We start from the raw sequence: 13630 nt of genomic DNA on the forward strand, positions 1-13630 counted from the left end.
CAAATTTTTGATTAACATTAATTATATATATTTACAAGAATCTTATAAAAAGATTTTATTTCACCTCATTTTTCCCTGTGAGGTAGATGAAAATAGACTATATTCTACCGAGGTTAAAAGTACAGATAATGAGACAAAGTAAAATGTCAATAGAACCTGAAAAAAAATTTTTTTAATTGCCTCTAGTCTCTGTTCACTTGTTAAGAGATAGTATGCTGCTTTTTTTTTTTTTTTTTTAATGTAGCTGCTGGGTTGTTTTTTGTTTTTTTTCCTCCCTCCAGGATACAATGTCTCTTTGCTATACGACCTTGAAAATCTTCCGGCATCCAAGGATTCCATTGTGCATCAAGCTGGCATGTTGAAGCGAAATTGTTTTGCCTCTGTCTTTGAAAAATACTTCCAATTCCAAGAAGAGGGCAAGGAAGGAGAGAACAGGGCAGTTATCCATTATAGAGATGATGAGACCATGTGAGTACAGAATTTAGTCCTGAAGCCTGGATATGACTGTCACACCACCATGGCACTTACTGAAAGAAATATGGCTTGGTCAGACCTTAAGCTGTATTGTGTGAAAATGTTTTTCTCATAAAATTTCTTAAGCCAGGAAGTAGATGATAGGGCAAAAATCAGCCACTCCTCCTACTCTCCAGATACTGAGAGCTGACAGAAGGTGGAAAGAGAATCCAGTGCTTTCTTTTGAGGCACCACTGTTCTGAGTCATGTTTAAGAGTATAACCTGGATAATCAGCAGGCAAGGTGACCATCGGTTCCATGTTATATTTACAAGTCAATAAAATCTACTTCTGATAATTTCCATCTGCTGCCTCTCTTAGGGCATTCATTTTGTGCACTGACTTTGTTGACCATAAATATCGTTTCATTTGGCACACCTTTATATTATGATTTAAGAGATTTGTGACTTTAGCCTTCTGATGCACTTGTAGATCAAGTTATTGACAAAACCCCATTCTGATTCTGTACTTATCCTCATGGGTTTTGTTCCCCTCAGGTATGTTGAGTCTAAAAAGGACAGAGTCACAGTAGTCTTCAGCACAGTGTTTAAGGATGACGACGATGTGGTCATTGGAAAGGTGTTCATGCAGGTATGGAGCAGACATCTTGGGGGAAAACCATGCATGGCGACTTACACCTTTGCACCCAAACATACCATGAGCATAGGAAAGAGATCTAGCAGCTCTATTGATGTTAGGATTTTTTTTTTTCCTGAGACAGAGTTTCGCTCTTGTTGCCCAGGCTGGAGTACAATGGCGCAATCTCGGCTCACTGCAACCTCCGCCTCCCGGGTTCAAGCAATTCTCCTGCCTCAACCTGCCGAGTAGCTGGGATTATAAGCATGTGCCACCACGCCCGCCTAATTTTGTATTTTTAGTAGAGACGGGGTTTCTCCATGTTGGTCAGGCTGGTCTCCAACTGCCAACCTCAGGTGATGCCCATCTCAGTCTCCCAAAGTGCTGGGATTACAGGTGTGAGCCACCGCGCCCAGCCTTGACTTTAGAATTTGTTGAAGATTTAATAGACAACTCCCACAAAACTCAGTGAATATTTTTTGTTGCTGTTGTTGTTGTTTTGAGATGGAGTCTTGCTCTGTTACCAGGCTGGAGTGCAGTGGCATGATTTCAGCTTACTGCAACCTCCGCTTCCCGGGTTCAAGCGATTCTCCTGCTTCAGCCTCCCAAGTAGCTGGGATTACAGGCGCCCACCACCACACCCAGCTAATTTTTGTACTTTTAGTAGAGATGGGGTTTCACCATGTTGGCCAGGATGGTGTCGATCTCCTGACCTCGTGATCCGCCCGCCTCAGCCTCCCAAAGTGCTGGGATTACAGGCATGAGCCCTTTTGCCCAGCCTAATCTTTTTTTTCTCAGTGGTTCTAGTTTTGCAGGACAAAACTAAAGGGTGAGTTGAGAATTAAACATACTAACTATGAATGAATATTATGTATCCTTCCTACTGTGGGGTCTTTGACCTAAAACTTTGTCAGGTTTCCTAACCCTAACCTCTTGTGTTTCCTCAGATTTCTAGTAAGTTCTGCTTTTGGTTTGGTCCTAAGGTCTTTTCAGAATGGGCTCTGTAGCCAATTCTTTGGTAGTAGATAATGTACGAACAGGTAGAGTTGTTGAACTGACAGACTGAGCCTGAGTTTGGATGATGGGTCAACATATAGTACTTCCCTCGCAGGAAGTTCATCTTAAGAAGAGTCATGAGAGGCCAGGCGCGGTGGCTCACGCCTGTAATCCCAGCACTGTGGGAGGCCAAGGTGGGCAGATCATGAGGTCAAGAGATCGAGATCATCCTGGCCAACATAGTGAAACCCCATCTCTACTAAAAAAGTACAAAAAATTAGCCAGGCATGGTGGCAGGCACCTGTAATCCCAGCTACTTGGAAGGCTGAGGCAGGAGAATCACTTGAACCCAGGAAGCAGAGGTTGCAGTGAGCCAAGATCGTGCCATTGCACTCCAGCCTGGGGAAAAAGAGCGAAACTCCATCTCCAAAAAAAAAGTCATGAGAGTTAGCAGGGCATTTTGTAATTGGATTTTTGGTGTAGTTGTATTCAGGTCATTGTGTACCAATCTGCTGGCCAGTTAGTTGCTGGCTCTAGGATGGACATGAGAGTTCATTAGTCAAGTGACATTCAGGCTGGTTTCTTCTGAGATGGCTCAGCATTCAAAATCGAGTACAATGGTAAAATTTTTTTAAAACGTTACTACCTTCATTCTGTTCCTTGGCAGGGTGGTAAAGATTTTTAAATTCTGAAGCAGAATCTCTTTTGCCAAATAGAAAGGCAACTGTGCTTAAACAGTAAAGATACCTTGCGTAGCCTTCTAAGTGGCTAGGGAAATCTTCAAAAGTGATATTCTCAATTGCTCCATCCCTAGTGGCTTTTGTGTTTTGGCTAATTAATCAGAAATTCTAGTTTGGGAGTCCTTATACAGAAAAATTGAAATATTGACACTTCAGCATTTGCTAGTGCTGAACTTGATGAAAAAATATAAAAACATACACATATCTCTTGGGTCCTAAAATAAGCCTCTAGATAGGCATTTCATGTGTTTTTATGCAAAATTGACAGGAGAATTAAATGCGGTACCTCAGAAATTGGGCTAAATCCAGAGTCACAAACTAACTTTTAAAGCTCTGAAGTATGTATTTAGATTTGGCTGGTTTTTTACCAATCTTACTCCATTTTATTCCAGGAAACAACTTATTTCTATACTTGAAACAGATCTTATCTTGGAGAGTGTACTGGAGATTTGTTCCTTAGGAGAATTTTGTGTATTATTTTTTGGCATATGAATTTAAATGCCTCCTTCAGGGTACCTGTGGTAGGTCACTTACCTAAAAGGGAAGACAAAGCCTCTTCTGCATTTTGGCACTAACAGGATCTCTAGATAGTAACTGGCCTTGTGCAGTGCTAGACTCAGGAAGTCATCTGCCCTGCCACCCTTTCCAAATGCAGAGGCTGAGGGAATTTGTTGGAAATGACCATCAAAAACTGGACTTTTGCTGGATTTTCCAAAAAAATAAATAGAACTTTTTCCTAGGCCTGGAATTGTAAATTTCTAGGAAAAAGAATGAGGGTCACCTGGCACAGAAAGTTGTACCCTGGGAACACTGTTTGAAGCTCCTCATGGTCACTAGTCTACTAGTTGCCAGCCTTTGTGGCCTTTCCCTTCCAGCATGCACATCCAGCCTGATCAGAATTCAAGTCTTGCTTTTGTCATTTGGCAAGCAGACTCTGAGGGATGCTTTTCCCCTCTCAGAAAAAGACAGGAAGTTTATTCCTCCACTCTCATGGATGTCTTACTGTTAGTGGTATGGGCGTTGATCAGCTGAGTACTGGAGAATGTCTGATAGAAGCCATCATTTCAACGCTTATTCCATGAAAAGCAGTAGGACCAGTAATCATGCTTTTGGAGATTAGCTTATGGTGAACTAGAATTCTTTTCATATTATAAGATTTTAAAGCCAAGTTAGTACTAAATAACCAGGAAGAGTTAAGTGGAAACCACCGGTTTCTGTATGTTCAGGGACAAAGACACAAGCATCTGCCTCTTAGGCAGTTGTAAAGACGTTATTTTAAGGGCCGTTTCTGCCTGTTTGCATGTGTGGTTGTGTCTGTAGGATATTTTCCTGAACTGGGAACACTAAGTCCAAGTTCAGTAATTTTGGTAGATATTGCCAAACTCTTCTCCATCAGAGTAGTAGCATTTTATCATCCACCAGTGATGGATAGAAGTGTCTGTTTTCCCAGAGTATGTTGTCAGCTTTTGGGTTTCTCCTGATCTGATAGGTTGAAAGTTTTGTCTCTGTTCACTTATGAATGAGGTCAGAACATCTTTTCTTACATCGTAGACCATTTGATTTTCTTATGAAGTGTCTCTTTATGCCTTTACCCATTGTTCTGTGGGGTTATTGAGCTTCTCAATTTCTTTATATACTAGGGAGAGTACCCTTTCATCTGTGATTAAGAGTTGAAATATTTTCTCCCATTTGTCATTGGACCTTGGTTTGTGGGGTTTTTTCCCCCCATGTGGAAGTTTGTTTTTGCATAATCACGTTAATCATTCTTGCCTTTTATGGCTTCCAGATTTTGAGTAAAGGGGTAGAAAACCCTTCCCTTCTCCAAGGTTATAAGGAAATTTACCTGTTATTTTCTGGGTATTTTTACAGTTACATATTTTATACATGATTTTTTATTTGTTGAGACCTCCTCTTGGTATATGGTATGAAAGAATAATCTATTTTTTTTTCTAAATGGCTATCCAGTGGTTCCAGTAGCAATTATTTCCATGTTTACACCCCTGATTTAAGATGCTACCTTTATCGTATGCTAAATTCCTTGTATATATTTGAATTTATTCTGAACTTCCTATGATAAATAGTAGTTTGGAAGAGAGAAATAGTCTGATGCTCAAAAGACGTCCTAGCCAGGAGAGTAAAAAGACAATATTGCTGAATTACATGTAACAAAGATGCCAGTGAAGATGGAGGACTGTTTGGGTGTGTTTGTTTTAAAGTTTTATTTGGGAGAGAGAACCGAGGAGAAGCAAAGACGTCAGATAATCTAAAGAATAGTCCAGCCAAAAATTAGCCGGGGATGGTGGCACACGCCTGTAATCTCAGCTACTCGTGAGGCCGAGACATGAAAATTGCTTGAACCCGGGAGGTGGAGGTTGCAGTGAGCCAGGATCGTGCCACTGCACTCTATCCTGGGTGATAGAGTGAAACCCTGTCTCAAAAAAGAAAGAGTAGGCCCAAACCAGAAACAGATTGTTGACCGAGTCTTAAATATATTATTTTCCATATACAAAACTAATGAGTGCTAATAAGTCACCACTGGTTTATAAATACCCCATCTCATTGTGAATACCACATGTACCTGTGAATTGGAGCCTTAGAGATACTTAATAAACACAAGAAAATGCCAGCAGTTACATATCTGTTCTGTTTAATTCCTTAAGACTGAAAAGTAAAACCAGTAGAAGTTAAAAAGCTTCTTAACCCCTTTGTAGAATAAAAAATGTTTTCTAGAGAAGGGTGATTGTAGAAGCTTTGCTCTAGAAATTTCCATTTGGGATAATCTTGACTCCTTCCCTTCCTTTGCAGATATTTTTCCTTTCGGGCAGAAAATCTGTTCAAAAGGGGACTAATCTAACCCAGCTTATGGTCATTTCTTTTCCTACTTAAAGCTTGGTAGTATTAGCATGAGAGGCAGTTTGTGAAATAGGTGAGGTCCCAGGCTAGGCATTGCGGCTCCTCAGCCATCATCTTTCCTTTGCCACTAATTGCTGAGAGGGTTTGCTCATCAGTGTGTATTCTTCCTGCCTGCAACTGAAAACAGCCCTTGCCTATTCCTGTACAGTGTGATGATACTAAACCAGCTCGGATAGAAGCACTTGCATTCTCTCAGCAAGGCATATGCTGCATAGCCTCTTTGAAGGACAGAGGAATAAATTACAAAGATAAATTAAGCAGGATCTTTGATTTGAACTCATAACGTGTTAGGGGGACCAGATGCATTAATGAATAGTAAAATGTCATAGTAGAGGTTTGTAGAAAAGACATGGCAGCTCCAGCAAGAGAGCAGTACCTGCCTGGGTTTGTTGGAGATGGTGTTAGGAGGTGGTATTGGAGCAGCAGTAGAAGGGCACTGCAGGCCACATGACTGTAACCATGCCTTCAGAACTCCTAAAACAAGAGACCTTGGAGAGTCCTTGGCTGCATCCTCCTGCTATCTATCATCGTCGAAGGCCCGCTTGATGAATTTGGATCATCCAGTTTTACTGGCATTGCTAGAAAATCTACTTCTGTTCTTGCAGATGTGGCTGAGAGAAGGAAGTCTTGTATTACTTGTCTATTTACATAGGAATGCATGGACTATAGAAGCTTCAGGTTTGGAGATTGAAACATAGAAGGAAGGGCTTCCTTTATGAGCACCAAGACAGCTCAGCTTCTTTCATTCCATTGTCTTCTGTCCCCAAGAAGACCTTAAGTTTGCTCTAAAGATTTTATTGATGAATTCTAAATAGCAACAGGATCCTCAGTGAAAAAAGACTCATGCAAAGTCCCAGAGCCTAGAGAAAGTATGGTAGTTTATCACCTATGTTGGTCGAAGGGAAAAGGATTATCACTACTTTTCATCACATTTTGAAGATCTGGCTTATTACTTTGAAGTCTCTTCCTTTTGAATCTGAAGTACAGTGGCAGCAGCTAGCACTTGTAATATTTCAGGTTTGGTGTAGTTTATTTGTAACCTCCTGCTGCTCTGGAGGGCTACAAAGGTCACACCGCATAGAACAAACCCCATAGCTTGAGTTGCCACTCATCTTACACCCACTTCTCTTCTGGTTGCTTTTGCTTTGTCTTGGCAGGAGTTCAAAGAAGGACGCAGAGCCAGCCACACAGCCCCACAGGTCCTCTTTAGCCACAGGGAACCTCCTCTGGAGCTGAAAGACACGGACGCCGCTGTGGGTGACAACATTGGCTACATCACCTTTGGTGAGCAGGGTGCACTTGCTGCTTGCATGCTGCTTTAATGAGTTCACACAGAATACCTAAATCTGCACAGAACCTTGGTTAACATTTTAAGGTAGGCAAAAGCAGGCGTACCAAGTTGTTCCTGTTGCCATTGCTGTGACTAAAGGAGGGATGTCACAGGGTATTAATCACAGAGCATGCCATATGCTATTTTTGTACAGTAATCATTTCATTTTTTTCCCCGTTTTTCTTAAATCTTAAAAATAAGACTGAATTCTGATATCAAGAGTTAAGGTCCCTTCGATAGCTCAGCTGGTAGAGCGGAGGACTGTAGCTACTTCCTCAGTAGGAGATGTCCTTAGGTCAGTGGTTTGATTCCAGCTTGAAGGAGTACAAGTACAGTTTTGGCCAGGCATGGTGACTCACGGCTGTAATCCCAGCACTTTGGGAAGCCAAGGCAGGCAAATCACAAGGTCAGGAGATCGAGACCATCCTGGCCAAGATGGTGAAACGCTGTCTCTACTAAAATACAAAAAAAAAAAATTAGCTGGGCATGGTGGCACACGCCTGTAGTCCCAGCTACTTGGGAGGCTAAGGCAGGAGAATTGCTTGAACCGGGGAGGCGGAGGTTGCAGTGAGCTGAGATCGCACCACTGCACTCCATCCTGGCAACAGAGCAAGACTCAGTCTCCAAAAAAAAAAAAAGAGTTAAGGAGGCTGGGTACAGTGTCTTAACGCCTATAATCCTAACACTGTGGGCAGATCACCTGAGGTCAGGAGTTCGAGACCAGCCCGGCCAACATGGTGAAACTCCGTCTCTACCAAAAAAAAAAAAACACAAAAAAAAATTAGCTGGGCGTGGTGGCATGTGCCTGTAATCCCAGCTAGTCGGGAGGCTGAGGCACAAGAATCCCTTGAACCCAGGAGGCAGAGGTTTCAGTGAGCCAAGATCACACCATTGCACTCCAGCCTGGATGACAGAGTGAGACCTTGTCTCAAAAAGAAAAAAAGTTAAGGATAGGCCAGGCACAGTGGCTCATGTCTGTAATCCCAGCACTCTGGGAGCCCGAGGTTGTTGCGTCGCTTGAGTCCAAGAGTTTGGGACCAGCCTGGATAGCATGGCGCAACCTCATCTCTACAAAAAGCCAGGGGCCAGGCACAGTGGCTCACACCTGTAATCGCAGCACTTTGGGAGGCCAAGGCGAGCAGATCACTTGAGGTCAGGAGTTCAAGACCAACCTGGCCAACATGGTGAACCACATCTCTACTAAAAATAAAAAAATTAGTTGGACATGGTGGCATGTGCCTGTAGTCCCAGCTACTTGACCAGGTGAGGCATGAGAATTGCATAAACCTGGGAGGTGGAGGTTGCAGCAAGCTGAGATCGTCCTGCTGTGCTACAGCCTGGGAGACTGTCTCAAAAAAAAAAAGATAGCTAGACGTGGTGTTGCATGACTATAGTCATAGCTACTTGAGAGGCTGAGGTGGGAGGATCACTTGAACCCAGGAGGTCGAGGCTGCAGTGAGCTGTGATGGCACCACTACACTCCAGCCTGGGTGACAGAGTGAGACCCTGTCTTATCAGAAAAAGGAGTTAAGAAGAGAAACCACCTAAGCAGCTAGATGGTGGTTCTCTGTCATTTGGCAATTCTTGGTTTTTTGCTTATTAAGCCCAAGCTCCAGCCATGGTCCACTTACTCCACTTTTCCATGGAGTAAATTCAGGTCTTCCTTCAGTTGCTCCAGCCTCATGCACTGGCTGATTAGGATAGCTTACAGTTTGGAATTAACAGCTCATTCACACTGCACCCGATGCCACTGGAATGTCTCCTTTGTGAAATGTAATTTAATTCACCTCAGTGGTAAAGGTGAGCCTGTTTATTGGTGATGAATCTGTTGATTTACCAAATTTCATTAAATCTAAACAATACACTTTTTTCTTTTTTCTTTCTCTCTGTCACCCAGACTGGAGTGCAGTGGTGTGATCTCGGCTCACTGCAACCTCCGCTTCCCAGGCTCAAACAATTCTCGTGCCTCAGCTTCCCGAGTAGCTGGGACTACAGGCGCATGCCACCACACCCAGCTAACGTTTGTATTTTTAGTAGAAACGGGGTTTCCGGCCGGGTGTGGTGGCTCACGCCAGTAATCCCAGCACTTTGGGAGGCCGAGGCGGGCAGATCACGAGATCAGGAGATCGAGACCATCCTGGCTAACACAGTGAAACCCCGTCTCTACTAAAAATACAAAAACTTAGCCAGGCGTGGTGGCAGGCACCTGTAGTCCCAGCTACTTGGGAGGCTGAGACAGGAGAATGGTGTGAACCTGGGAGGCGGAGCTTGCAATGAGCCGAGATCACGCCACTGCACTCCAGCCTGTGCGACAGAGCAATACTCCGTCTCAAAAACAAAACAAAACATAACAGGGTTTCCCTATTGGCCAGGCTGATCTCAACTCCTGGCCTCAAGCAATCCACCCACTTCAGTCTCCCAAAGTGCTGGGATTACAGGCATGTGCCACCGCACCCAGCCAGCTATACCATTTTTTTCAAGTTTTTATCTTTGAAGCTGGGGTGCGTCTTACAATTCATGGCATATCATAGTTTAATTGGCAGCATTTTTCTCTTGTGGTATATAAAATTATGGCAGACTTAGAGTCATAGCCTCCCAAGTAGCTGAGATTATACAGGCACATGCCATCACATGTGGCTAATTTTTATATTTTTAGTAGAGATGGGGTTTCACCATGTTGCCCAGGCTGGTCTCAAACTCCTGATCTCAGATGATCCGCCCACCTCAGCCTCCCAAAGTGCTGGGATTACAGGCGTGAGCCACCGTGCCCGACCTCACACAGGTCTTTAGGTGGCTGGTGCCACAGGGTTGGACTTCAGTCAGGCCCAGTCAGAGCAGCTCCTCTTGCCTGGCCTATCATGAGGGTTCAGGTCCTTATACCTTATTGTCTGTTTTCACAGTGAGAATATGGGAAATTCTCTGGCATCTGTTTTCTGGGAAGGTTTACTCTATTTCAGCACCAAGGACCTAAGACAGGCAGCTGCATTTCCTAATCCTGATTCCTTAAGGTAAACTGTTATAGCCAGTTAGTGTAATCCTGGAGTGTGATCCTGGAGTGTGCCCAGCTGCACAGGCAGGAGCTAGTACATGTGTGGCAGACAGGGAATAGATTTCAAAATGCACAGCTGCAGAATCCAGGACTAGAATGAAGGCCTAGAGTCAAGCCCTGTTTTTCATCATGGGCTCCTCCGTTCACGCTCATTGACACCTTTCCTGGCCATGCTGTTTATCCTTCCATGTCAAGAAAAAACCCTGACAAAGCCTGGTAATATTGACACAAGTGGAGGGTACTTCAGCAGAGAGGGAGTGAAGTTCACTAGGCTGTTGTTCTTCCCCACCCTTTGGCATTCGTGTTGGGTCCTAACACCTTGTGTCTTCCACCTTCAGTGCTGTTCCCTCGTCACACCAATGCCAGCGCTCGAGACAACACCATCAACCTGATCCACACATTCCGGGACTACCTGCACTACCACATCAAGTGCTCTAAGGTAAGGGGGGTGCCAGCATCTCAGCCGCTATGCTCTGGGTCTTTTCCTCCACCAGAACTCATGACAAAAAGTCATTCTGTTAGTCTAGGCTGTGGATATTGACTCTTAGGTAGATAATTCTAGAGGCTTCAAGAAACCATGGTCTCTCTTCATCAAGCCACTGTCCCCCACCCCTCCCCGTAGCAGAGATGAATATTTGTTTCCAGAATTGCTCACCTTCCTGCTTTGCTGCAGGGCCTGGGTCAGTCCCAGGGTGTATGTTCCCAAACGCCTCTGATGAAAGCAAAGCTGTCTTTCTAGACCGTGACTGTGCTTCAGTACCTGTTATGTTTGTTCCCAGGCCTATATTCACACACGTATGCGGGCAAAAACATCTGACTTCCTCAAGGTGCTGAACCGCGCACGCCCAGATGCTGAGAAAAAAGAAATGAAAACAATCACGTAAGTTAGGCAGCACTCCAGCAGGACCACCTTCCTCTCCTGAGTCACTGAGAAGGAAGCAGTGGGTGCTGGTGGCCTGGTCCTCCATGTGTCTGGGCACTGGCTACATGTGAGGCCAGCAGGGCTAAGTAGATAAAACAAAAGTGGGATTCCAGGTTTTCAGTGCTGTATAGGCCCAGATGGGTTTCCTTGTTTCCATATCTTTGTGAACTCTGAGAATGGCAGCTAGGAAATAAACAAAGTTTACCAAGAGACTGTTGTTTTTGGGCCTGAGTTACGAGGTCAGTCTTGTGCTTCTGGTGTTCTTTCTGGAGAGATGGAAGAAGTTGCTTAGGGACCTTTAATTGGGTAAATAGTCCTGACGCCGCCCACTAAGCGTTCTTTCCCTGGTGTACTCTCAGCGGGAAGTTTGCATGCAGAGGAAAGTTCTCTTTATCAAGGATAGAATTGAGGAGAGCCCTGATGGGCACAGTGGCTCACGCCTGTAATTCCAACACTTTGGGAGGCTGAGGCAGGTGGATCACGAGGTCAGGAGTTCAGGCCTAGCCTGGCCAAGATGGTGAAACCACATCTTTACTAAAAATACAAAAAAAATTAGCCGGTCGTGGTGGCAGGCGCCTGTAATCCCAGCTACTCGGGAGGCTGAGGCAGAGAATTGCTTGAGCCCAGGAGACAGAGGTTGCAATGAGCTGAGATTGTGCCACTGCACGCCAGCCTGAGCAACAGTGAGACTTCGTCTCAAAAAAAAAAAAAAAAAATTTTTTTTTTTTTTTTTTTTTTGAGGAGAGCCCTAAATAGGGGTGTGGCTCTGCATGCAGGAAAGGCGAGCATGGCCTAGAGCCTAGAGAGTTCCATCTCTGTGAAAGGTGCCAGACCTTGGTTCTTCTGATGAAATTCAGGCAGTCCTGTCCTTAAGATACAGTAATGGTGTTCATCTGCTGTTTTTTTGTTTTGTTCGTTTGTTTGTTCGTTTGTTTGGTGGGGGTAGTTGGGGGAGACAAAGTCTCATTCTGTCGCCCAGGCTGTAGTGTAGTCCAGACCTTGGTTGTTCTTCTGATGAAATTCAGGCAATCCTGTCCTTAAGATAAGGTAATAGTGTTCATCTGCTGTTTTTTTGTTTTGTTTGTTGTTTTTTTGGTGGGGGGAGTTGGGGGAGACAGAGTCTCATTCTGTCGCCCAGGCTGGAGTGTAGTGGCGCAATCTCAGCTCACTGTAACCACCTCCCAGGTAGCTGGGACTACAGGTGCACGCCGCCACGCCCGGCTAATTTTTTGTATTTTAGTGGAGATGGGGTTTCACCATGTTGCCTGGGCTGGTCTCAAACTCGTGATCTCAGTCAATCCGCCCACCTCGGCCTCCCATCTGCTGTGTTTTGTACCAGTTGAACTAAAAGTCTTGAGATCATAAGCCTCCCTAACAGCCAGTGTATTTGCCAGCACCCCAGTACTGTTGGTGTTTGTTTTGTTGTTTTGTTGTTTTTTGAGATGGAGTTTCGCTCTTGGAGCACAGGCTGGAGTGCAGAGGCACAATCTTAGCTTACTACAACCTCTGCCTCCTGGATTCAAGCAAATTCTCTTGCCTCAGCCTCCACAGCAGCTGGGACTACAGGCTTGCGCCACTAAGCCTGGCTAATTTATTTGTATTTTTAGTAGAGTCAGGGTTTCACCATTTTGGCCAGGCTGGTCTTGAACTCCTGACCTCGTGATCCGCCCACCTCAGCTTCCCAAAGGGTTGGGATTACAAGCGTGAGCCACCGCGCCTAGCCCAGTACTCTGTGATTCCCAGCCTGGAGTGCAGTGGTGCAATCTTGCCTCACTGCAGGCTCAACCTCCTGGGCTCAAGCAATCCTCCCACCTCAGCCCCCCAAGTAGCTGGGACCACAGGCGTGCACCATCACAGCTGGCTAATTTTTTAATTTTTGTGGAGACAGGATTTCACCATGTTGTCCAGGCTGGTCTCGAACTCCTGGACTCAAGTGATCCTCCCACTTCAGCCTCCCAAAGTGTTGGAATAACAGACATCAGCCACCGCACCTGGCCCAGCATTCAGTACTCTTGAGGCAAAGTTTTAGTGGGTGTGGTATGCCTAGGGCTTTACACTCTCTCTCTTGCATTTGAGGGCTCTTCTACCAAGTTAGTTTCTGCTGCCATTTGAAAGGATGAGAAAGAGATCCAAGGACCTGAGCAGTAGGTGAGGGTTTTCAGACATTCTCAAAATGCAGTTTAAGGCAGGGTGTGGTGGCTCACCCTTGTAATCCCAGCACTTTGGGAGGCCGAGGCGGGCGGATTACCCGAGGTCAGGAGTTGGAGACCAGCCTGACCAACACGGAGAAACCCCATCTCTACTAAAAATACAAAATTAGCTGGGCATAGTGGTGCATGCCTGTAATCCCAGCTACTCTGGAGGCTGAGGCAGGAGAATCGCTTGAACCCAGGAGGCAGAGGTTGCGGCGACTGAGATCGCACCATTGCACTCCAGCCTGGGCAACAGGAGCGAAACTCGGTCTCAAAAAAAAAAAAAAAAAAAGCAGTTTAAGTCACCCCGACTTCTTTAGGTAAAGGCCTGTCTCTGTAGCAGTTCAGAGAAGAGTGTCCAAATGCCATGCAATGAAATAGCAGCATCGTTTCTTTTCTG

At 44.9% G+C, this 13630-nt stretch overlaps 1 protein-coding gene across 3 annotated transcripts in view; it reads left to right on the forward strand.

Moving 5' to 3' along the window:
• Positions 1 to 13630, forward strand: part of ARPC2 (actin related protein 2/3 complex subunit 2) — a 36795-nt gene that overhangs the window by 21160 nt on the left and 2005 nt on the right. For all 3 annotated transcript variants that reach the window (XM_074010085.1, XM_005574250.4, XM_074010086.1), the window contains 5 exons: positions 282 to 468; positions 1010 to 1103; positions 6895 to 7021; positions 10455 to 10555; positions 10896 to 10996. In XM_074010085.1, the coding sequence (XP_073866186.1) occupies positions 356 to 468; positions 1010 to 1103; positions 6895 to 7021; positions 10455 to 10555; positions 10896 to 10996 (536 nt within the window). In that variant the 5' untranslated portion in view covers positions 282 to 355. The remainder of the gene's footprint in view (positions 1 to 281; positions 469 to 1009; positions 1104 to 6894; positions 7022 to 10454; positions 10556 to 10895; positions 10997 to 13630) is intronic.

Source organism: Macaca fascicularis, chromosome 12 (assembly GCF_037993035.2).
Source record: "Macaca fascicularis isolate 582-1 chromosome 12, T2T-MFA8v1.1".
NCBI classification, from domain to species: Eukaryota; Metazoa; Chordata; class Mammalia; order Primates; family Cercopithecidae; genus Macaca; species Macaca fascicularis.